This window comes from Falco naumanni, chromosome 11 (assembly GCF_017639655.2).
Source record: "Falco naumanni isolate bFalNau1 chromosome 11, bFalNau1.pat, whole genome shotgun sequence".
Lineage (NCBI taxonomy): Eukaryota > Metazoa > Chordata > Aves > Falconiformes > Falconidae > Falco > Falco naumanni.
In genome coordinates this window covers 16,106,884-16,132,353 of record NC_054064.1, presented here as the reverse complement: position 1 = coordinate 16,132,353, position 25,470 = coordinate 16,106,884, and the positions used below count along the sequence as shown (strand labels likewise).

The window sequence follows — 25,470 nt, the reverse complement described above, 5'->3', positions numbered from 1 at the left end:
GAAATTTGCGTGGATTATATGAAAGACATACATTTTCTGAATAAAAACAGATGAGTTCAAAACAGATGAGTTCTGCTATGTGACTGTTCTTTTAATATGAAGTTGTTTGGTATCAGAGGCAGCCATATCCTAAGAGGATGCATTTGAAGAACAGTGGCCACTTTAAGCATTAAACCAAGGGCCGCCAAAGTATTAAAATGAAATTAAATAATATATCCTCTGCTAATGATCTAAGGACTTCAGAACAAATGATAAGAAGACACCAGAATCTGGCACTGAACAAATGGGTTCATTTTCAATAGAGACAACTGGTTGGGCCATAGAGTTCTGGCAGCTCTGTCAGAAGCTATGATTCCTTCAGAGAGGTTGAACTTTCATATTCCTCATCCATCTGATGATGTGAAAGGGGAGAATTTCAGAAACAGCCACTAATTTTCCAAGATAAAACTTTTAACCATCTCATCCAAGGTCAGGCTATGCAATGCAGATATAACTTGTGCTTACTGGCTTAACTTACCAAACCTGGCATATACTTCAGTCACTGCTTGATTCATGGCCAAGTCAATGAGTCCACGGCCCAGGCAAAAATGTGGGAAGACAATCAGTACATTTTTCAATGTTTTATTGAACTTCAGCAAAGACTACAAGAAACAGAAACAACATAACAAGCAGCTGAAACCAGACTTCTTTAATATATGATTCTATGAATTTACCTTACTTTCTGTTTTTGATTTTGAGTAGCTAATTATGAAATTATTATTGAAGTTGGAACAGCTGGCTCCAATTGGCTGAAGGGATATTCTGTACCATATGATGTCACGCTTAGCAGATAAAGCTGGGGGAAGGAGGAAGAAGGGGGGACATTCAGAGTTATGGTGTGATGGAGCCCTGCTTTCCTGGAGATGGCTGAATGCCTGCCTGCTGACGGGAAGTGGTGAATGAATTCCTTGTTTTACTTTGCTTGTGTGTGTGGCTTTTGCTTTACCGATTAAACTGTCTTTATTGCAACCCATGAGTTTTCTCATTTTTACCCTTCTGATTCTCTCCCCCATCCCACTGCGGGGAGGGGAGTGAGTGAGCAGCTGTGTGGGGCTTAGTTGCCAGCTGGGGTTAAACCACAACAACCAGGTGTCAACAAAAATATTACTTACCGGGTTATTTTCAAATAACTCCAGGATGAATGTAATGGCACTGCTGTTGATCCCCACAAAGAGATTAATACAAGACAATGCGACATAAGCAGTGCTAGGGACATTGAAGAAAGAAGCAGCGGGGTACATCATGGGAATTACTGCCCATCTGCATGCAAAAGACAGAAAAACTATGACAACAGCTTCTCAGTATTCTCGTGTCAGTTGGCCTAATGAAAACACAAAGTTGAGCCTTCTCATCCCAAGTGTAATGAAACAGTGTAACCAACCAGACATACCACTACAGCTTTCTTTCCCTGGTTACTAGATAAGTTTTTTCTGCTTAGTCTTTTTTGTTGTTAAAATGCCGGGCAATAGAAACTGCTAAAATTGAGAAAGCTTAATGCTGGCAAGGTTATTATTACCCCAGATATCTTTGCCCATCTCACTGGATTGCACCCCAGGAGGGAGAAACAAATGTTAGATAAAGCAGATAAGATGCGCTGCTTTGCTAGATACTCCTCAGCCTTTGGAAATGCTCAAAGAAATCAGAAACTCTGTACATTTTTATATTCTTTTCTAACTCCTCTACCATTGTTTTTTTACTCCTGATTTGGAACTTCCTGTTTCATGATTTCTGGGACATAGCAAATGTACATACAGCAGCACAAGAGGAGTATTCCTCTGGAATAAACTTACAATACTTAGCAATAATCAGTCTGACTAGAAAGAATTCAGTAACAATAACCTGAATTGCTTAACAGGAAAATACACATGTGGTCAGAAAGAATCATCCTAAGTTTCCCACTGTGACTGCAGCTGAACACAAGGGTTAACATACAATTCTATTAATTTACCTTCTTTTATGTTTTCTATTCAGAGTAGGAAATCATGAAATTATTATTGAAGCGACTGCCATGTGATTACTTTTTTTCTGAAAATTTCATCTTGGTAGATGCTTTAAAATATGCAAAGACATTTTAAATGTCCATCCACACAGCCATGAAATACTGTATTTAAAAAAAAATATACAGAGCCACAGATAACTTATAAAAGATACCACTGTTGCACTTTAAAAAGATATAATGAAAAATTAAAACAAATGGATGTTCTGATAGCATTTTTTAACATTGGGTATTTTACAGACATTAAGTGACGGTAATGTTTTTCATTTTCTTAGGATTTTCATTCAAAGAACACAAAAACTTCAGAAAATTAAAGGTAGTCTGCCCAGAAAAGAACTGTTCCCTCTTAGGCTTAATTTGTGATATACATAGAAGGATGTGAAGCACCTCATTTCTCTCTTCAGCTCTAGAAATAGATCTAGTTGATCATTTTGCCTAGACTACATCAGCTGCAGGGCTATCAGGAAAATTATTTTATAGATAAAAATATATTACCACTAATTAAATGAGAGAGTGAATTTCAGTCAGCCTTATAAAATGGTATTTTACCAACACAAATGCTCATTTGAAGTGAAAAAAAAAAAGTCTTGAAGACTCAGTACTCTCTGCCTTTCAGTTAAATGCTGAAAGATACTTGAGTATTGGCTGTCAATGAGGCAAATGAACAAGCGCTAAATTCCTACACAATGTACTTATCAGAAAGCAGCAAACCGAACAAATATATTTTCCTGTAGGGATCACACGTAATGCTTAAAAATCTAAGGCACTGATGATAAAATTTCCTTTACAGCATGTGGCCAGAGTGTGTAAATATCCTGGAGGAGGGATGGAATCCATTTCTAACCTGTATTGCCTCCACTCAGTTTTACTCTTTAAAGCTGGATTTCTCAAAGCACAGAGCTCAATAGCATGAAATCATTTCCATGTGAAATACAGGGCCCCACATGCAGGAATAACCTTGAACACTCACCCATACAGAAGCAGCAAGGCAACAAGCACAGGGAGATTAGTCGGAGAAGTGTATGCTTTCTTGTTGAATCCAGCAAATATAACCACAACCATTCCAGCACTCAGTGCATAATTGACCTGCCACATCACAGGGTGAAGATCAGTGTGTAAGACCTGAGACAGTCTGTAAACATACCCAGATCCTACACATTATTCCAAAAAGATTTTGAATTGAGGAACACTGGAATTCATGAGCTAGACTAGTCACCCTCATGCTTTTGGATCAATGGGTCCCTGCCATCACTCGACATCTTTTTATCACACTGTTCAACAAAAATACAACATATATTGTTGTTCCTTAGATTATGGTTTGGGAGCCAATTATTTCATGGTCCCTGCTGGCAGGCTGCCTGCAGAAAGAGGCCATGCATATGCAATGGAAGTGCAGTTTCTGATGGTGCAAAAGCTGTTTAGGAGGGAAAAAGCTAGTTACTTGAGGCACATTCCTGGGAGGAGGCTAAAGCAAGTATGCTTGGCCACTGCTCTTCTCAGTTTCTCTGTTCGGTATTAGTAGTGCTAGCCTACTGCAATGCACAGAGCTCCCCATGCAGAATGGAAGGTGGCATTTCACAGAACTGCCAGCACCAATCAATACTTTTGCATCATGCTATCAAGAGCCTCGGTCAAGCAGAATCCCTGTCAAAGAAGTAGCTGGGAGGCTGCGCTGACCAGCAGGGGACAGGAATTCAGAGAATCGCTTCTTTTCCCTCATTTACTAAATTAATGCTTTGCTTTACATTCCTCTGATAGAGCACCTTCTGAAGCTTGAAGAGGTTTGGGCTTTTCAATTATTTCAATATTTTTCCTTTTTTTTTTTTTTTTTTTTTTTTTTCTCTCCAATTCCGTGTTCAAGCTTTTCTTATTGCATAAGCCCTTGGCTGTTCTCTTTGTTGAGAAGGCTTGGCTAGAAAACAAGCCCCTTGCTGTGCATCAACCAGGCAAAGAATTTGCTCCTTTGTCACAAAGTGGCCTGAGGAGTAATGGGAGGGTAGCTGAACCCTGACTAAGGAAGCCTGGGCCTGTGGTCTAAATCCTTTTGGAACAACACAGATTAACATGATTCAGTGACCTAAACAAATACATTTATGTAATTTTAGACACCCTAGAGTATTTTCTCTGGCCTCCAGTTACTGTTCCAGCAGCCCGTGAAACTCCTCCACTTAGATTTCCTGAATATCTTGAAACATGTTATGGTTCTTCTAGAGGACAGGAGTGACTAGCATCATGCAGCTGGGCTTTCCCCTGCTATGGGAAGTTGTACTTTATTATGCATTCAGTTCTAAGGAAGGTAACTCTAAGATTACAACCATTTCAGCTTCATTAGTTGAATAATGTGTTGGGCACCCAACAATTCCTACATCTGTAATTAGGAGGTCAAATCCTTAGCATGCTCTCCGAGAAACATTTAAAGAAATGAATGCTTTGCAATGCTTAGCATCACCCTTCACTCAATTCACTGATTAGTCCCCAGTTCATGCAAACCCAGGAATAATTGCAGGCTATGAAATCAGACCAGCCATTACTCACTATGTCCCACATGAAGTTAGTTAGCCAGTAGATTGCAGGGCTCACACCACTGATGAACTGTAGATGCTTGGCTTTCGTTACACGTTCTTGAATCAGGTATAAAACAAAACTGGCTGGTATAAAGGACATGGCGAAAATCACACAAATGGCAACAACAGCATCCACTGAAGTGGTCAGCCTAAAACAGAGCACAAGAAGCGACTGTGAGCAAGGGAATGGATGCAACACAGCACTATAGTAGCATTTGGGGAATCTGGAAGGAATTTTAAAATCTAGAAGTAGCAACGTTATTTTGTAAGTAGAAGACCTTTCCGATTTCAAAATGTGCTAGTGTATTTCCCAAGTTGTGCTGGGTACTGTAGCTAAGAAACACGGATGATGGTGGTACCATTTCCTGATTTTTTACTTTCCTTCATTCTCTGGGACAGTTCAACTCCTATATATATCTCAGTTTGACAGCCTTTCCTTTATGGTGTGTGTCAAAATAGACATTAAGCCACAACAGTCAAAGTGTTCTGGGTGCTGGGAAAAGAGGGACCCAAGGAGGCAAGTTGCAGACAGTGAGATGAAGTGCAGATCTTGCTAAGGCAGAAGCTTTCAGTTTCACTGAATTCTGAACTTAATAGAAGACAGGAGTGGGAAGTCATGTTTTCTTAGGGGTGTCTTTTTCAACAAATTATGGCTTTTAGATTCTGGAATACACCAAACCTACCACATGCCATTGAAAATAAACCTGTGTGCTGTCCTTGACACCAAGATGGAGATGGTAGACTACTGTCTACCTGTAGTCAGTTAAGGGCAATTTCTGATTCTTCTTGGGATTATGATCTCGGTGTTATTTCAGAAGTAGATCTGCTGGCTTTTGAACATGAACAGACTTCAGAATCTTTCAGAATCAACAGAAACATGTAATCATGTATAACCAATGGTCATAGCTCCTGCATGGGATGGGAATGAACTCTTACAGGAATATAAGGAGACAGAAAAGAATAGATTGCATATCTAATTCTCCATCAGAATGAAATTTCATGGAAAGGCCTCCATGTTCTGTCAACTGACCTATTTCTCCTCAGAGTGTGAGTACATTGGAGGTGGTAAGCTCCCAGGAGAGGAAGGGGTAAAAGCTAGCAGCAGAGGACAGACTTACACAGTGACTTCAGAGAGTTGCTCCTTAGTAAGGTTGAGGGGATGGTTTATAGCAGTGATCCCATACTCCTCAGGGGCTTGGCCAGTCCGCAGGTTAGCTCTAAGGATTGCATTGTTGGCTACATTGATGAAACTAACCATAGCATGCCAGCCTTTATTGTTAAACCACACCTAAAAGAGCCAGAAAGCACAGATTCATTACCAGAAGCCTTCACTAATAACCCTGAGCTGCAGGAGAAAACTTGGCTGCCTTTTATCTACTTTGGTGGGCATTGTCAGCAGGGAAGAATGCACCACCAGGAATTCATAGCTTCTAGGCACAGTCCAGCAGGAGGAGCTCACAGCCCCCTGTCAAGGGATTTTGTAGAAGCACATTTTAAAATTTAACAGAATGTGTCCTACTCGGAAGTATTTAGGACAGCAAGAAGTACTAAGAACATGGTTAAAAAATCTCACATTAGAAATAACTTGGCATTATCACTGTATCCCTTATTACTTATCATTAGTATTTCAGCTCCTCTTGCATCCAAGAATGCCACTACCGATAATGTCACAACTCGAAGTCTATGACAGAAAGAAGTATGAGTTAGCAGACTACTTCCAGAAAATACCTTAATGTTATCTTCAGTTTCCATGTATTTAAGGAAATTAGAAATTTCTTTAGCAGCAGCCAGTGAAGTTTGTCCCTAGAATAAAAAAGAAAAGGCTAAAGATCAACTGTCTGGGTGCAATCTGGTGCTGCAAGTTTTCAGCTTTGTAACAATTCTTTACTAAGGGGACCAAAAAAACCCCCAAACTATCTTGCTTACTCCTGTCACATTCATCATTCGGCCAAGATCACTTAAAAAATTGACAACTTGATCTCCAGAAACATGAAGGACTGGGAGCCTTCCTCCTGTAGAAATTCCTCCGTATCTAACAAGAAAACAGTATCATCAGTCACTTTACCACAGACACAAAAATCTGTACATTGATCCACTTAATGTAAGTTTGATTTTTATATATCATATAACTAATGTATAACTCTCCACTCTTTTCTAACAAGTTGTATTAGGTCTTTATAGGGCTTACAAATAATAGTTCTATCAGTTTCTGAGAGGTTCATGCTACGATTCTGAGAAAATTATTATTTAGATAAAAGATTTGGAGAAAACAGTTATTTCTACGGTGCAAAATCTTTAAATCAAGATAATTGACTTATAACTGTTTGGACAGCATGAAGGACTGAGGACAGCACGGACCTCAGTTAAAATTTCAGTTGCCCTGAAAGGAGCAGGGATTCACCTATGCTGGTGCCAGCCAATACTCCATAATGATAAATACTATTGCACAAGGTGAACCAAAGTCTAATCCCATAGAAAGTAATGTCTGCACATGAACAAGCAGATATTCTATGAAGGAACCAGTCATCTGTCTGCTACCTTTGAAGTGAATTCCTACTGCTGATGAAAAACTAAGTATGTTCCTCAAGGCTAATTAGTCACCTTTCTAAGCTTTGTATCTACAGTGTAGACATCACACTGGCATTAGCTGATGCCTCTACATAAGCGTGGAGTACTAGTGGAGTCTGTTTTATAACTACTGTACATATTCAGAGCAGGGATGAGGAGTTGTTATTGTTACTTCTATATTTCATAGGCTAGTGTCTAGGTCTCATCTTACTCGTGTCCTTGTTTTGGAAGGCTCATATTTTTCTGCTCCACTTTGAAAAAGCTGCATCAGAGCACTATTGCAATGTAGTGCAGTATTGTATTGTAACTTTCCATCACTCAGACCCCATTAGTCTGACTCTTGTAGATAATAAAACTGTGACAGTTCCATTGTGTGCCTCTGACCTTCATCCTTGTGGGATTAGTCCAAACGAATATAACCCCTTGTCTTTATAAAACCCTTGCTGACTCCCAACCTATTTCCCACTGAAGCAATCACTTTGTTATATACTATCTGCCACAATTCCCCTTGTCCATTCAGAGAAACATTGTGAAGCTCCATGGTTAAACACAAATTCCTTGTTCCTTTTATTTACAACCATAATCTATGAACTAGTTTCTTACCTTCTTTCATTGACCCAGTATTTGCTCTTCAAGCTGAAACAGACAAAGAGAATCCTGTTTTTTAATGCACTGAACCAAAGTCAATGGTATTGTCAGGCTTAAATGGAAATTAAAGGTGAATTAAAGGTGAATTCCTACACTTTGCAGATCTCCAGTTCCCCCCAGACAGCTTCCCCCCCTCGCCCCCTTTGTATTCTCTTTCTTTTTAATTGCTGCCTATTACTTTAAGTTGTAGGGTTGTCAGGACTTCTGGTATTCCCTGCAGTGGGTTTTTGGATTTTTTTGTTTTGCTTTGGTTTCCAACATGATTCACCTCCAGCTCATACAGAGATAAGAAAGATTTCTGAAGTGACACATACTGGCTTTATCCTAAATCCATAATGAATTGGTTTTAAAAGATGTATCTAAAGCAATTATGACATATGCTAAGAGGAATCAGTCAAAGGCAGCCAGCACATAGCTAATACAACAGAAATTTCAAGAACTCTGCTGGGAATTGAAAAGGTGGCAAGGTCTGAATCAGAAATAACAGGCGATGGACACTGCATAGCTAATTGCTATGCACAACACTCAGGAAAGCTGAGAAGCTATCAGTACGGTAGATGTATCTATGTAACACTGTCCTTTGGCTCTTCAGCACTTCTGGGAAGCAAGTGATAGTTAACAGAGGCAGATAGTCATGCTGGTGTGGCTAACAGTCCTTCTCCTTTGGCTCTTCAGCACTTCTGGGAAGCAAGTGATAATTAACAGAGGCAGATAGTCATGCTGGTGTGGCTAACAGTCCTTCAGGGACGCAAACTGGTATCTCTGCAAGGCAGTTCCCCATGCTGTGCAGAGGCATCAGTTTTCTCACCACTGACAGTTACCATTAAGATGGCATTCCATCACCTTTGCAGCTTAGCTCTGCCTATAAAGGAGTAGCCAATTATACAAATAAGTATAATTAAAACAACTTAACTCCTCTAAAATGGGCATCTCCTTACATCAGTAATATGGACATGATGCTCAAGTCTATGCAATACTGTGGCAAATCAGGTGCTGTGTTATTATTAAATAAGAATGTAAAGGCCAGATACAAAATACCACATCTGAAAAAACAGAGAGATTCATCCCTACCTCCCTTTTATCAAAGTGGGATATGTTTTCACCAGAAAATCTGAAATATTTCTGTGGGTCAGGTCTTGAAGAATTTCTGTGCTGTGCTGTACTCTCTGGAAAGAAAAGAAAACCTAATCAATCACAGTAAACTTTACAGTCTCTAAAGCTATTAAGTAAGTCTCAGTAAAACAGCAAAAATAGTTTTGACTTAGAGGAATTGCTTAGGTTCATACTGTTGCTGATAGTGGGTCATTCATTTTCTAGCCCAAAATTCATTATTTTACTGAGATTTCAGAAGAAATCATGAAATCACAGAAGTCTGTGATGTCTGACACAAAACAGCTGCACTTTACTCTGAAACTTGCCCCAAATTTTTACTTCAACTTGCTAAATCATAGAAAACTACCTTATCTTCACTGGGACCTCAATTTATTTGAAAAGCTTCCTTCTTTCACAGTGAAGATAAGGTAGTTTTCTATGATTTAGCAAGTTGAAGTAAAAATTAACATGAAAACTTCACCTTCACTAGCAAATTAGATGCTTTGAATGAAAACCACGCCTTATGACACCTTTGTGAGCTTTTTGCAAACACAGTGTCCCGTGAAATGCAAAAGCTCAAACTTGCTGAGTTTATCCTAAGGTAGAATATACTTTAAAAGGTTCCCGGGCGGTTTCAGAGGGCAAAGCTTGCAACCTGAAACGACCTAGAAAGTAAGGCTAATGAACTTTCCAGAAGTTCCTACATTTGTCCACAGAGAGGCAGTACCGGATGACAGAAGTTGAGCCGATTCTTGACAATACACAGGAAGACGTAGCATCATAGTGCCTTCATTAAATAAACTGTCTATGCTCAGACATACTTCATTATTATTTACTTCCCTGGAGACTTAAATGTGTTTCTTCCTGAAAAGTTATATAAAATTATCATATCCTGCAAAATTATCAGGATAATATTATGATAAAGACATTTCCCTTAGACTACTAGAATCTCCACAAACAAACAACAAAAAATTAATTTTGCATCCTACTTGGATTTGAAGTTTTAGACTAAATTTCCCTCTCAAATACACTAGCATGCAATTAGCAAAATTCAACTTTGGCTGTCTGTTGGATCGGAATTACTTGGAAATGAGAAATAACTTGGGATGCTGTGAATAACATCAGACTATAATCTCTTTATTATTTCTTTTTTTGTTTCATAGACAGGAATTCTAGAGATACGTAAACAACTTTTCTTTGTTGTTTTGCGAATAGTGGTAGATAAACCAAAGGAAGGAGAATCAGTGTTTTTAAGAGATTGTGTCATAGATTTGGCTTCAGAAATTTATCAAGCTTGTGACATTAGTGGTAAAACTAGAATGACTTTAGTCATTTGGCTGTTGTGTGCAGTCTGCCAAACAGGAATATTTAAGTTGAATGGGGTGCATGGTGACACATTAAATTAGCCAGCTAATTACTCTGAGAGTGGCTGTAGTTCCATTTTCTTTAACTTGTTAGAAAAACATTTAGAAAAAGTAAATACTAACAGGCTACAATTGTCCTTTGCTCCTCAAAAGAGCAAGCACATTTTACAAAGGGCACTACTAAGATTATTCATCAATAGAAGCAGGTGGGAATGTAGGTCTCATCTCTTTATATAGCATCAGTGGTTATTAAACTACTCATCTTCATGCACATCTAACGAACACTCATTAGGATTGCTTAGAATTTTCTTTCTAAAAATGGAACCAAAAGGCATGTAAAAAAATGATTATTTGGGGTTGACTCAATATTAATTTTTCCATGTTTTTCCATGTTTTTCAATTAATGACATTTTTTCTTTCCTTCCTTTCTTCTTTCTCCCTTCTTCTCTTCCCTTCTTTAAAGAAAGGCAATCTTGCAAATAGAATTGTTCTCTGAGGCAAAAATAAATAAATAAATTATTTGATAAATTGTTGATTTTTTTTGTGATTTTCTTCTATATGAAAAGTTTGTAATTTGGATGAAAATAGCAATCACATTTCATTTAAATGTGCAAGCTTTTCCAATACCTTTGAAATTTAATTCCAAATTCCAGCAATTCTTGTTCCCTTGAAAATATACTCAGTTCTTTTCACATATATTGGCATGGCAAGGTACTTGCACACTAATCCCTCCTCCAGCACTTGCCATGCAACTTTTCTACAAAGATTTATGGCACAAGGACACAACCTGTGGTGGTGGGAGGCCTCCTGCGCCTGCAGGGCATTCTGGCAGCATAGTGAGTTTCTTGTCAGTGCTGCACTTGCAGGAAGGTGATGGATTCTCAGGGCTCCACTTTTGGCTCAGCAGGAGCCTGCTTAGGTTAGGATGAACAGAAGGTGTGTTCCAGGCAGTTGGCATATTATTGCATGGGTAGTTTCTGTGTAGAAGAATAGATTCCTTAAACTGTGCAGATATACAGTTCATGAGAGCTCACAAATCCACAAAATCACAATGCTTTCAACATACATTCTCCTCTCAGCCCTCATCCTGTGAGTTATGGATAATAAGAACATTTTAAAGTACTTGGTAAACATGAATAAATATAATCTCCCCCAACATCTCTGCCAAGTTCACTGTCTTCAGCTTACAGATAGGACACTGAAGGAACAAGGGGACTGTGTTAGACCCATTGGTACATACAAAATCTGCAGTGGAGACACATCTTTGTAAAGAAACTATCCTTCTCCTTGCTCATGCAGTATCTTTTCTCTATTTTTAAAACTTTCCTCTTTGCTTCTGCTGTAGCAGGCAGAGGAGAGGAATTGGAAGAGAGAGGAGAGGAGAGGAGAGGAGAGGACAGCCAGAAGAGTCAAGCTGCTGGATATCTTGACTAGGAGAGAGGCAGGAGAAAAGGAGCAAGTGGCAAAGCATAGCAAGCCAGTGACAAATGCCTCCAAAGCACGACTCATAAGCAGGGTAAACAGGTAGGACAACAAATGTTAAAGAGCTCTACTAACACTTCCCTCACTTCACAGTGAGAATAGCTTCAAATTGTGGAGACTGTTCTATTGCTACTACACAATCTGAGCACCTGCTGAAGCTATTGCTTCCAAACACACCAGTGGGAACAGGAGGAACATGAGGGGACTCACGTGGGAAATGCCAGAGAAGCTGTGAAGATTTGGATCTGAGCCCACTGGCCTACTGACATAAATTTCAACGTTGCTAAATGCTCAATACAAGGCTACATGAGCTGGTTTCCAGCTAGGCATATTGAGCACTATGAATCTTTCTTAATCCCCTGGCACTTGCTGTTTGTTTGTTACTTTTGACCCCGTATTAGATATTATTGCCAACCATCTATCTGAAGCATTGGTTCTAGTGAAAAGTCAAGACAATTCATACTTGTTTCACTACTCAAGTTCCACTAGTAATATCCTGCTAGAATCTTGTTCAAAAGAGATTAGCTAGCAACTTACGGAAGAGGCTGATTCTTCATGCAGCGATTTCCAAATCCTGGTTTATTCAAGAAAGCATTAATGAGGGAGACCATCTGCTCACTGCCGGGACGCTCATTGCTAAGGGAATAAGATAGGACTTTCTCTATCAAATTTTCTTTCAAACTATTCTACTGGAATACACATAGCAACTGGTGAAGGACAGCCATATGGCAGAAGCAACTGCATCCCTACAAATGCTGATAATGAAATTATTTATTTATGCAAAACCCCAGAATCTTCCAAGACAGTGAGCAGGCTAAAACCTGTTTCTCCAAATATTAAAGTGTGACTTCTGAAATAGTCCTATAGCAATACTCTCCAAAAAGGCTTGACTCCACATTTCTACCCTCTCGGCCCTGTCACACTCAGTAATTAGAAGATGAAAAACATATTCTGCATTTTCAGTTGCTGAGGCCAAAGAGACAAATCCGCTAATAGTGAAGTGTCTGCAACTAACAACCTAATAACATTAGACTACAGACTGTTGCTAGTGACAAGTGTTATACAAATAAAAATATCAGGATCTGCTCCATACACTACCAGCTGTATATTAAATTAAAGTTTCATGTCCATTTTCTATATGAAACTCAAGGAAAATGCTTCAAAATTACTGCCTTCAGTTTTGCTGCTTTCTGCTAGTTGTGATCGAAGACTTAAACATTTTTTATATATTTCCTCTGCACTGCATGTTTTGACTTGGCCCAAGTTCAGCTTTGGAATATGTGGAAGTGAAGGTGAAGCAGGTGTTCAGGAGAGCACAGAGGAATTGTGCAGTGCCCTGGAAAGAACAGAACTGAAGCTTCTATAAAATTTGAAAGGAGACAAAGTGCTAGTAGACCAAAAAAAAAAAAAAAAAAAAAATCTGACCCAGTCAAAGGATACTGTGAGGGGAGAAACTGTTAAGCAGCAGCATTAATAACACTTGAGCTCTGCTTTCATCCTTTTTCCATAACTTTGTCCAATTAGTAAGTATAAATATATCTACCACAGGTCTGCAGATAGGCCTGAATCATATTGTTCTCTAAGATTATAATTACAGGAGTAGTTCAACGGTGTATCAGAAACAGTCAGATTTCTCACTGTCCTGGATCTGATGTTAGGTAGTGTATGTAACTCTGTAAGTGTTGAAGTCATGAATTCAGGTAGGAAGAGAAGAGTACTGAAGGTAGCAAGATATATGAAGGACTATTGGTTAGACATACTAGCAGCTGTATTCCCAACTTGCACCAGTTTCACGCTGTTTTAAATCTGCTGATTCCAGTGGAGTTAATAATTTTTTACACCACACCAAGTGAGTACAGTAAGACAGGGGCCCATGATCTTAAAAAATAGGGAGAAAAGGGTGTATATATGACAGATGTACTTTTACTCAGTGATTCCTCTTACCTGAAGAAAGTAAACTGTTGTCCATAGATCCAAGGGTGTAAGGTTAAGGCAGGATATTCTCCAAATGGAGGAATAATTACTGTAAGTATTAAAGACAGCAACACAAAACTACCAGGGAGAACAGTCTGCAGGGAACATGAAAAAATCACATGGTTATTAGATATATGAAGTGACACTGTACACACCTCATAATATATATAAACAAAGGAGGAACAACAGGAGCACACAGGTCAGAGCTGGTTTAGCTCATGAACACCAACAATTTACAATTCAGTGCTTTCAGTTAAGATTCTGGTTGTCACAGAAGTGTATTATGTTAGAAATAAAAATGCTGGACTAGTAGTGACTGAATAGTGAACTTGGTGGAGTGATAGACTCTAGGCAGAAAGAAACAGCATAAGAAGCAGAAGAGTTGGAATCATAATTAGAACAGTCAGGGACATCGTCACCCATTTGCAGCACCCCTGTTGCTTTGCATAGAGACGTTGTTGGGAAAGACAGTGTTGAGAATGTTGTAGGAAACCATCAAAAACAGCAAACATCAGTCAATACCTGGGCTAGGAAGTCCTTGTGGCTGCGGGACGCATGGTGGAACCGTTTGATAAGCAGTGCTTTGATCTGCTGATGTACAAGCTGAAAACCTTTATACTGCCGGGACCCTTTGCCTTCATTTTGATCTCCAGCTATGCCTACTGGCATTCGAGAAGTGCCATTAGTTTTCAGAGCAGTTTGTTCAGCTGGTTTGTCCTCAGCAGAAGTTTTATCAAGAGTAGAACCATTTTCTTTAGTGTCTTCTAGGTTAAGATGAAAAAAGGCGGAGAAGACACTTTATCTTCCACACGCGAAGGTAGCACAAACATTTTCATGATCTCCAGATTTTACCAACTGAATATATCACATCACCAGATTGCTTTACTTACAAGTGTTGCACTGTGTCTGTATCTGCTAGTGGCATCATATAAGTTAACACTCCTCTTACTCCAGCAGGATGAACAAGTGAATCATGTATGTAGACTATGGACTAATGGTCAGCAAGGTACTTTTCATAAAAATTACTAAAACCATTGGCATTTGGGGGCTTGACACTCCACTTTTATTTAAAGAGTTAAGAGCCTTATCCATTCTAAATAAAAGTCTTTCTGCTGACTTCATCTTGTTTCTGAGATATCATGTCAGGCCCTGAAAACAGGTATTTGCTGACCAAATTTATTTTGGCAAAACCACCATACAAAGACTGAAAGTTCTGAGACTCCTCTTTACATGGAGTTCAGAATACAGAACAGTCCCAAGAAAAGTTTATCAAACACTGTTTATCAAATGCTGATTCATGGATCTATACCTGCTTTTGGCACTCCAGGGTCAGCTTCTGCTGTGACCTTTAGGAAAACCTGCCACAGACAAACACATCTCATGGTTAGGAAAAGAACAGGCACAATAACCTGACCTCTGGAACACTATCCTTTGATGTAACAGGAAAAATTTAGATACCTTTTCAGTATTCTTGCTTATTACAGAACCCGAGGTCTCTTATGAAATAGCTCAGAAAATAAAGAAAGGAACAAACTAAGATACAATGACAGACAGATTTCAGTCTAATGAGTGATTCACCACAAGGCTAACATGAGGTAAGGCTTGGATCCTTTCTCTATGCCCATCCCAAAGACTTTCTGAGTGTGCCACAGCATATGTGACTAGGTTTTGAAGGGAACATTTGGAATTAGTATGATTAAAAATTTAAGAACAGGAACTGTCTCAGAAAACATTTTGGGGACTGATGGTGATCAGCAGGTATTTTAGTTTGTCTCTTACCTCTTCAAGCGGTGTGTCTGAAACTCCAAAACTGCTGAGTCCAAGGTCATCCAATGTTTCCTCCAGTTCTCTGAAGAGACTGGCATAAGATCTCTGTTTAAAGTGTTTATTGGGCAAAAGGTAAATGAGTTCTTGTCCAATGCTTTCAATTAATTTTGCTTCTGGGATATGATGATGAATAACTTCTGCTAGCTCGTTCAGATCTCCTGTGAAAAGTCAAAACAGTGTTTAAAGAATGAATATTTAAGCACGATTTCAAAAGCTGTTGTTTGCACCATACAAAAGGGGACTGTTATATTACATAACTCACAGATATCTCAGTTAATTCTGTACTAGACTGGGCTATATTGTTAATCATGCTCTGGAACTATGTAGCAGGAAACTATTTCAGGTCTGTTAATAATGCACAACAAAATCATCAGGAATATCTACTTCAGTTCTTCAATTATGTAGAAAAGCCAAAACATTTTTTCTGAGAAAGCCAATTTCCTTTGCTTTAGATACGTTTCAGTTTTCATTAACAAATTACAAATTTTGGTACAGAGTAGTTAAAACTCAGTCTACACTTCTACAGCACACAAACTTCCAATTCATCACCTGTGCCTGAGACCACATATACATCAAAAAGGGGCAATGGTAATCAAAAGCACAAAGAAACCTTATTAAATTTATGTTACAATACAATACAGATGTCAGACATGACACAAGTACTGAAAAAGTGGGCCTCAGCAACACTGATCTGCAAGATGAGATTGCAGCATAACTGGAGACACAGCTATGCATTGGAATGCCAAACATCCCACTTCTTACCATCCAGTTCCTGCTCTGGAGCTCCTTCTTTATCCCTGTGTGCACAGCTGGAGCAGGAGCAGGAGCACTGAGATCCACAGCTACAAAATGACTAGCACGGACAAGCAACAGATACAAAGATAAAAGTGCTTCAGATACATGCAAAACAGGATGTAAGGGTAGTTCAGTCTCCGAATGGCTTGAGTCAGTGAAAAATATGTCGTATCTGGAGCATCTTGAGCATGTTATACTGAAAGTCATCTGAGGACTGGATTAAGCAACGCAGAAAACATAAATCAACCTGCACAAAGCATATCTGTCTGTTCTAAATTGCATGCAAAACACCTGGGGAAATGCGATCATCAGTGCCCATGAGTATACAGATCATGTTACTAAGAATAGAAGCACTACTAATAGCAGAAGGAATCCAGATCCCTGCTTCTCAAGCTGTCCAAGGCTGGTTTAGCTACAAATTAATGTAGACTCTTCAGGTGTCTGAGCTAGTTACTAGACTACACCATGTTTCCAACCAGTGTACTGCAAAGGCAAGCATCAGAAAGACTTGTATCAGGACAAAGGCAACTTGGTTGGTAAAAATTCAGACACGCTTAACTGACAAGAATGAACTACAAACCACTGAGGGCTTCAAATCCACCTATTATTTTCACCTGTCTGGCTGAACACATATTTAGAAAACCAGAGAAGATTTTTACAGAGACTCAGGTATCCATATAATTTCCTGAGGTGTCATCGAATTTTCTCATTGCTTTCTTCATTTTTAAGCCTCAGGCAGCACTTAACTGCTTTCTACCTTGGTGCAGTGCATGAATACGAATAACTGTTTTTCAGATTACATGCACAGGAAGGGAGCTACATACTTACTGAAGCCCTTCCAGTTCTGGTGTTTCTCATCTTGCGAACAAGAGTAAGATAGAAGCCAGACCCAAAGCGGTTCTTTAGGAATACAGGAGAGCCTGAGCAGAAGAGTCTTCCTTGGGATATGATGGCTACTCTGTCTCCAAGGATGTCTGCTTCATCCATGTGATGGGTTGAAAGGATGATGGTTCTGCCTAGAAGGAACAAGGAGGAATGTACAAGGCATGGAATTTCTCTGGAACTCAAAACTGTCCTTAGTTTTATGGCAATTAATGCAGGGGTTTTCTGCACCACAGCCAGGTCCCAGGTTTGCCACATCCATAGGTATCTGTTCAAAGAATCTTGTTTGCTTGTATTCTTATCCCACTACTCATGACAGCAGGCACATGCTGCATCTATGACGGGGGTTTTGAAAGAAAACCAAAACAATTTCCACTCTCAGATCTGTTACCTGAGCGATACTTCAGCAGAAGATCCCAGATAGATCGCCTGGAATATGGATCAACTCCAGAAGTGGGCTCATCCAAGACTACCACTTTTGCTTCACCCACAAAAGCAATGGCAACAGACAGTTTCCTTTGCATTCCACCTACCAGAGGACAGACACATCCAGGAGTCTGAGATGAGATGTATGAGTATGTGGCAGGGATGTAATCAACACTGCTTTTCAGTGCAGGGACAAATCGATACAAGTAAAACAAAATCATCCTCAGACAAATCTTTCTACAATGTAAATCAACACTCACATTCTTCTCCTGAAGTTCAGAACAGCTCATTCAAAATTTTATTATTTTTTAAACATACTTTTCATCAACACATTGCATTTTCTGCTTCTTGTCAGAAGCAAAAGCAGGAAGGTATGTGAAACTAGCCAACTTTTATAGTTGCAATCAGGACAAATCATAGAGTATTGTATTTGGAGTACTGATCGAAACAGTAGAGCAGCATGATAGTATAATATTTCATTTGCCTTGAAATAATAGAACATTGTATTTTGGTTTTTTCTTACATTGATAGATTATATTTTTTATATAGTCATTTAAAAATAACAGCTTTAAGTATATTTGAATTTGTTGTGTATTTATAAGAAACAGAAGCTTTAGGGACAGTTTGTGCCAGCTTTACTATTTGCACAGTCCTATTTACTCTTCAAGAGTAAAGACCCCCCCAGTGCACAGTGATATGTCAGAATATGGCCTCAAACATGTTATTCAAACATTAATTGCCTAAAGACAAAGAAAAGGCAACAGAAAAAATATCTTAGAACAATCCTGTGGGCACCTGACAAATTCTGAGCCTCTTCATTCCTTTTGTGGGTGAGGCCTATGTCTTCTAGCATTGTTTCCAGCTCTTGCTCAGCTTCATCCCTGGATCTCCCTTTCAGCTGAGAATAAAACAAGATGTGCTCTGCTACAGTAAGGCTGCAAAATGAGACAGAAAGGCACCAAGGCAATTGAAATGAACAAGATTTTTTTCCCAAGCAGCCATAAATTCACTCTAGCTTTATCTTGCTAAAGGAAGAAAAGCGGCTTTAAATCTGGATCACAGGTCTTTGGTATCAACACACTTCACTCAGATGTCATAAGCTCTTTCTCTGCCTTTTCAAAGCAGAACGTGCTACTATAGGAACAGGTATCTCAGGCCTCAAGCTATCCATTTATGGGAATAAATGGGAACTAACAAGAGCTGCATTAAGGAAAAGAGTCTGCTGTTGAGATGAACATGAACTGATGGCAGTGAAGCTGAAAATCACCTGAGAAGGTAGTAGTAGATGGTCGGGTGGTAGTGCATAATGGGTGTAGAAATAGCCTGCTACTGTGCTGTCGGCTCAGGTTTTTTTGCTTTAGGAGGCCTAAATCATAGTGCATGAATCCCAGCCTGAACTCCTGCTAACCCACAGTGCTACAGAAAACACCAGGAGCACTGCCATTTTCCTTGGAAACTTTGTTCCCAGCTAAACGATGCAGGAGAATTCTACTGGAGAAGGGTAACACCTACACTATGTCTGCATTAAAGAGCTGGAGAATTGCCTCTGAGATACATCTGCTGCCAGCACAGCGAGAGAAACAAGACAGGCTTTGGGGATGTGTCAAGCATGCAGACTGGGACCCTTGTTCTGAAAGCTAGTATGGACTGATACTTACTGATTGAATAAGATGTTGTACTGGGGGCACATGCCTAATCTGTGCCGAATGGAGTCCATGTGAGTCTGAATATCCAGGCCGCCAATCAGCACAGTTCCAGAGGTGGGTGGGAAAAGGCCTGTCAGTATCGACCTGGGAAAATAAAATGAGGAAATTCCCACTCCCCTATATTTCTGTGCCAGATTCAGAAGATGCATTACATCATTCCACTAGATGGAGCATGATGACTTCTTACTATGAGTCTTGAAACAACTCCAATTAAAAGCTTATATAAAAATACTCTTGCTCTGCTACAGTGAGAATCTTGTGGCTCTGCTAACATAATTTTTGATACACCTGTCTGTATGGTTCTGGCATGCATTAAAAAACTGTTTGAGTCAGCTTCTCTGTTTCAGAGTAGTTCAGCATACTACATCACCCCCATGTACAAATGTGTCTAAAATGAAACCTGCTAGGACTGAGATAGAGAATAATGGTTTGAGGTCTCTAGCCATGCCGATTCATGCCCTACACTTTCATCTTCTGTAAAATGGAAGGGGGCCAAATGTTATGCTGCAAATGGGTGGAACCTGTTACTAGATTTTGATGAAGAATGGATTTTTCAGTTCTGAAAATTTCAAAGCAATAGAAATTTTTATTTTTATCAAGAGAATAGAAAAACAATAGAAAATTTACAAAACATTTCAGCAGATTAGAATGTTTTATTTTGGGTTGAACATATTTCTTGCAGAACAATTAAAAAAATTAAAAGGCAATTTAAGGTGTGTTTCAAATAAAAGTCTCTTTAAACTAAAAAACCTAAAGTGTTCTGCTGGGAAAAATCAAAATGAAACACTTCATTTCTTTCAACATTTGGTAAACTTGTCACAGACTCATGAATTGTTTTGTTCACCAATTGATCCTATTTTGCCAAATAAAGTTCTGCCTATGTATGAAAATTAAATGTATATGTATGCAAATTAAACATTCCTAAAGTCCAGCTTCCCGAGACACTGGGGTCTAGGATTAGAGAAACATTTTATTCTGGACATGGATCTTGCATATATGTAACCATTTTGTCTAAAGAGGGCCTATATTTTATAGTCCTTTCCACACAGACCAAAAAGTCTGACTGAGTTCAAGTCAGACAGAGAAACCAAGAACACATGGAGTGTGGTAGCTTTCAAATCTTCAGCTCTTTCAGCCAGAAGATCCTTCTCCCTCTTCATCTGTTGGGACTTGGCCATGGGAAATTAATTACGGGGGTTGGGGGGCGGGGGGATTACTTCCTTCTCTCTAGACTTTCACTTGTTTTGTGTTGCCACTGCCTCCCTCTCAGGGTTTTAGCTAATCTCCTCTTTGCCTAGGGGCAGCATTTCCCTTCTGGAAGAACCTTGATGTTGTGTGTCAGGCTAGCTGCAGAGGTGGTAGAGGGAAGAGTGAAGAGAGAAGACTTCCTCAGGACAGCAACAGAGCACTGCCCTGGATTTGGTTCTAAAATACAGACTTACATGGTGGTTGTCTTTCCTGCTCCATTGTGACCAAGGAAGGCTGTGATCTGGCCCTCATAAAAGGTGATATTCATCCCATCTACTGCTGGCTTGGGCCTGTTGGCAAAAATCTTCACCAGGTTCTGAATGCATACTCCTGGAATCAATCCTGTTGGCTCAGGCTCAAAGAAGGTATTTACTTGAAAGGCAAGAAATCAAGAATGAAAAAAGAATAAAAGCACATATTTTAATCCCAGTTCTGATGATGACACATCAATAAGTGCAGAAGCAACAGCACATACCCAGTAAAACCCAGCACCACATGCCAGGGCCAGGTTCTCTAGTCACACCGGTACCAAACTGAGGCAAGATTTCTAACTGCAGTGCAATTTATTTAGATCCACCCACGTATCAATGACAGGAGAAGCAGAGCCCAGAACTGTATTGGTCTGTGGAGAGGTACCTCATTGGATCAGGTGAAGCTGAACGTGCTTTCTGTTTTCATTGTGTAGCAGGAAGATTATTTGGGATTGTTGTCTGTAGATACTTAGATAGGCTGAGGGATTACATTAAACAAGCAGCAAGTTGCCTTTCTAGCCAGGCTGAAATCTGCCATTCAAATCATTTGCCCAGCTGTGCATTCTTTTACCATGATGCTTTAAAAAAAACAACATTTGCCTTTAATCCTGGTAGGTGAAATATACCCCCTTGCTGAGGCCAGCTCAAGACTTAGGCAATACCTAACATGAGCACTACACGGGATGTCTTTCTCTCCAGATTAAAAATGCATTATTGTAAATAGCACCATCAGGATGTTTTATTGCATCAGCTTCTAGACAAAACAAACTTCCTTTGAAGTAAATTAAGCCCTTGGGCAATGTGAATTATGGAAGTTAAGAAACTTAAACTAAAGACCCTGTCCACTTTTGTTTACACAGAATGCTCAAGGCTTTGTAGGGAGGCTTGTTTTGCAACTACAGTTTACTTAAATTGTTCAGTACCCAGCAGGCCTGTGTGGAGAGCAGCCAATGCCATCTGGGTGAAACCAGCCCCACCTCCATCAGTGGCTTGTATGACAGACATTATAAACAATACTCAGGAAAATGTCCTGAATATGTCATACATGAGAGAGCTGTGTATACTACAGAGCAGCCGAAATAATTTATCTAGAATGGGTAGCTTTATTTTAAATAAAATTATGTTTATGACAAACTTTTCTTTTGCTTTGTGAAGAAATCTAGGTTTCCTTTTACTTTACTGGGCCAACAAACACCCCTGTATTCCCAAAAGTTCACATGGAGTCTGGCTAGATAGTTATGCATCTATTGGAAACTGAGGTACTGTCCTTGGTTTTGTATCTATCACAAGCATAATTCATACTTGCCTTCAAGACTCACTGACAAGTTCTGACATAAATTCTCCGATGATATCCCTCAGTACCTGCTTTGCATCACCTGAATGACACTGGTGGAGGGTTGAGCTCACTTTTTTTGTGATTCATATTTCTCTATTCTGAACCTGTTCCCTCAGTGCAATTTTGGGCCTTTTAGGTCTTTCTTCAGAGATGGCAGCATTTGTGGGAGATGTGGATGGGGCTTTGGTGAAAGCTCTGCTTAAAACATATGAAGTAATTTGGACAGATTTATGGTGTGTCTTCCCTGCTCTGCTAATTCATGCTAGTATTGGACTGCATAGAGTTAAGCCATTGGAACTACTCTCCATTTCCCATCCCATTACTCTCATATGAAGCACTAGCTGTTACATGAAGCCATTTGGGAAACTGTCCTTGACCTATACCAGGTCTGTTCCTGGCTTCTCCAGTCTCCCAGTTCCTGTGTGGCTGGCTGAAAGGGAAGGCAGTTTTTTGTGCGCAGTGACAGGCAAAGCCCTTCCTCTGGCCATGGAGCCGCTGGAATCTGGGAGCTGACGAGTACAGCACCACAAAGATAAGGCAGTACTAGGAGAAGACTGGCTGAAATAACCTTTGCCCTCTGCCTCTCTCTTCTTTTGAAGTCCTGTCCTGTTTTCATTCATCCTGAATGCATGTTTTCAGTGCCTACGTGAGGAGTTCTCATGACCCTAGCTTTTATCTCTAGCTTTTCAAGAGAGTCGGAGTGGGCTCAGAGCTGTCAGTGCAGTTACTTTTGCTACAGAATCCACATGCATTCCTCTGAGCATCACATACAGAAAACTCCTCTGGCTCCCCACAAAAGAAGACATTAGGAATTGAAAACAAGGCAGGTCATTCAGGAATTCTTAGGTGGTGGCTAATGTCAGCATCAGAAAAGGCTGCAGACACATAGCACTTCAGATAAATCCCTTTGAAACCTGCCTTTCCCTATAGATGCAAGACACACTAAAGTTGCGGGGGAGGGGGTGTGTGGGTGTGTGTGTGTCTAGGAGGGAAGAACATTCCTCTCAGCATAAGTATTTTTATTGAAGTAATGGCTCTCTTTAATTCTAAGAATTCAATGTATGTGTGTCTGAGGCTTCCCTCAGCATGAACACTAACTTGCCATAGAAACAGCCTGCATTTGCACAGTAAAAAACAAGTTACAGATCTCTTCTAGAAGGCAGCTCTCTTACACATGGTGGCTAAAATACTGTAAGGAACTGTGAGTGTAGAGGAATCAGTAAGAGGGTAGCTGGGACAGTCAGTGCCTCTCCTGAGCTTAGCTCTGGCAGTGGTATGCTATCCCCTGTAGCCTACTGGGCTCTTGGACTCCAATCACTCCTACGCCTAGTTTGTTATGAAGTACAATGAGTATAGTATCTCCGAAGTACTCAGATTTCTCTCTTTCCTTACTATTAATTTCATCTTTGTCCTGGACATCTGTCTTAGGCTTCCCCTGCTTGACGGGTTGTTTTTCTTGTTTGTGTTTACATTGTTTGTTTTTACCATCCTTTGCCCCCTGGTTGTCAGCCTTTGCTTCTGGCTTTTCAGGTTCTTCAGATTTCTTTGTTCTGATTTCATTTTCTTCCATTTCCATGACCTTCTGATCCACACAGCCTTCTGACTCTGGGCTTTTTTCTATATAAACCAAAAGTAACCAACATTTAATTAACAAAAATTTAATTTCCTCTTATCTCTAGAGGTGCTTTGAGGAAGGAGGTAGTCCTAAGCTGTGAACTCTCCAAGAGCATTAATCATCAGTGCTTTACTTGGGTTAAGAACACAGTACTCAAAGCCATCTAGCTTAAAATCTGCTTCACAGTGTTAGGAACAGATATTTAAGGAAGACAACTGACAATTTTGCAATTATAGACTCAGAGTAGAAGATCCAGACTAATATTAAGTACATGCTTTATATTTTTGTCCATGCAGCTCTAGACCAAGTTCTTCATCACATGAAGAGAAAGGTCCTACAAACATTTCCCAGACTTACAGGGGGTGAGAGGAAGAAAAACAAAATAAAAAGTTTAAATAAAAAGCAAACTGCTAAACTGCTGTTTAGATTAAGAGACTAGCTTCAGGCCAGAGTGAATGAGCTGGTGTTAACATTTGTACAAGAATTTTTGGCTTTCCAATTTGGTCTTAGACCTTGTCGCACAGAGGAAAAGAGTCACATAAAATCACTAATGGGGACAGGCTTGAAGCAGCAAGAACAGTGATGCAAGAAGAGGGAACCTATGTAAACAGAAAACTGTTTACATAACACAAATTCAAGCTGGCAGCCTAGAGTGCAACTAGCACAATTGTAACTTATCAGATGGCCTAGGACTTAATTTTATTGTGAAATCTCACCAAAACCTTCTGCTCTAAGACGTTTTAGCCCATAAAATTGTATGAAATTACCTAGTGCTCAAACAGCAACATAAACAAGCTCATCACTTCACCTAAAATGGCAGTGGGAGATATAAAAGTGCAGTGAAAGAGGCACTTTTAAAAGTACCAAGATAATTTACATGTTTAGCTTCATTTTCAGCTGTACATTTACATGATCTGACATTCTTACCCCGTTTTCTTCCCAACACATTAACCAGTTATGATAGATTAAGACAATGCTTAGTATTGGCCTTTAAGGAAAGATATGAACTGAGAAAAGTTCTAAAGTAGTTCCTGTAAGCTGAGGCACTGAAGACTCTTAGCTCTTCAAACAGGTAAAAATCACGTGTCTCCTACAAAGGAATTAATCAGACACGACCTTTCCAACTGTCCCTGCTTGAGATAATGCAAGGCAATGTTTTGTAGAAGGGAGGAATAATTTAGATCAGAAAGGACTTCCAAAGATCTCCAGTTCAATCCTCAAAAAATAGGGCCACTTTAGATCACAGGAACTATCTCCAAAAATGGAGATTTCACAAACTTTCTGAGCAATTTGTTCCAGCATTCTAACTACCTTCACAATAAATAGTTGTTTTCTCATGTTGTATCAGAATTCCTGTTTTCCAGCTTATATCCATTGTCTCTCATGCTTCCACTAGGCACATCGGAGAAGTCTAGCTCTTAGCTTTCTTAAGGCTAAGCAGACCCAGCTCTTTCAGCATCTCCTCATATGCTATATGCACCAGCTCCTAATCAACTTGGTGGCTCTTTACTGAGCTCCCTCCAGTAACTCTATGTCTTCCTTCCAAAGAGGATCCCCAAAGTGGACAACACAGTACTCCAGACGCAGTCTCAAAAGTGCTGACTGGAAGGGAAGAATCACTTCCCTTGAACTGATGGCTATACTTCTGCTAATAAAG

General features: G+C 39.7%; 1 protein-coding gene across 4 annotated transcripts in view; it reads right to left on the bottom strand.

Moving 5' to 3' along the window:
- The window catches only part of ABCA4 (ATP binding cassette subfamily A member 4), an 84,406-nt gene that overhangs the window by 8,594 nt on the left and 50,342 nt on the right, over positions 1–25,470 (bottom strand). For 2 of the 4 annotated variants that reach the window (XM_040610776.1, XM_040610777.1), the window contains exons 19-40: positions 23,591–23,815; positions 20,806–20,983; positions 19,316–19,447; positions 18,453–18,592; positions 17,623–17,760; positions 17,178–17,365; positions 16,317–16,407; positions 15,507–15,712; positions 15,037–15,085; positions 14,250–14,491; positions 13,698–13,822; positions 12,291–12,389; positions 11,059–11,248; positions 8,887–8,981; positions 7,771–7,803; positions 6,526–6,631; positions 6,328–6,402; positions 5,718–5,887; positions 4,571–4,748; positions 3,006–3,121; positions 1,152–1,299; positions 518–641 (exon numbers count right to left, since the gene is read on the bottom strand). In XM_040610776.1, the coding sequence (XP_040466710.1) occupies positions 518–641; positions 1,152–1,299; positions 3,006–3,121; positions 4,571–4,748; positions 5,718–5,887; positions 6,328–6,402; positions 6,526–6,631; positions 7,771–7,803; positions 8,887–8,981; positions 11,059–11,248; positions 12,291–12,389; positions 13,698–13,822; positions 14,250–14,491; positions 15,037–15,085; positions 15,507–15,712; positions 16,317–16,407; positions 17,178–17,365; positions 17,623–17,760; positions 18,453–18,592; positions 19,316–19,447; positions 20,806–20,983; positions 23,591–23,815 (3,048 nt within the window). The remainder of the gene's footprint in view (positions 1–517; positions 642–1,151; positions 1,300–3,005; positions 3,122–4,570; positions 4,749–5,717; positions 5,888–6,327; positions 6,403–6,525; positions 6,632–7,770; positions 7,804–8,886; positions 8,982–11,058; positions 11,249–12,290; positions 12,390–13,697; positions 13,823–14,249; positions 14,492–15,036; positions 15,086–15,506; positions 15,713–16,316; positions 16,408–17,177; positions 17,366–17,622; positions 17,761–18,452; positions 18,593–19,315; positions 19,448–20,805; positions 20,984–23,590; positions 23,816–25,470) is intronic. The other 2 variants (XM_040610779.1, XM_040610780.1) reach the window with 2 other exon arrangements.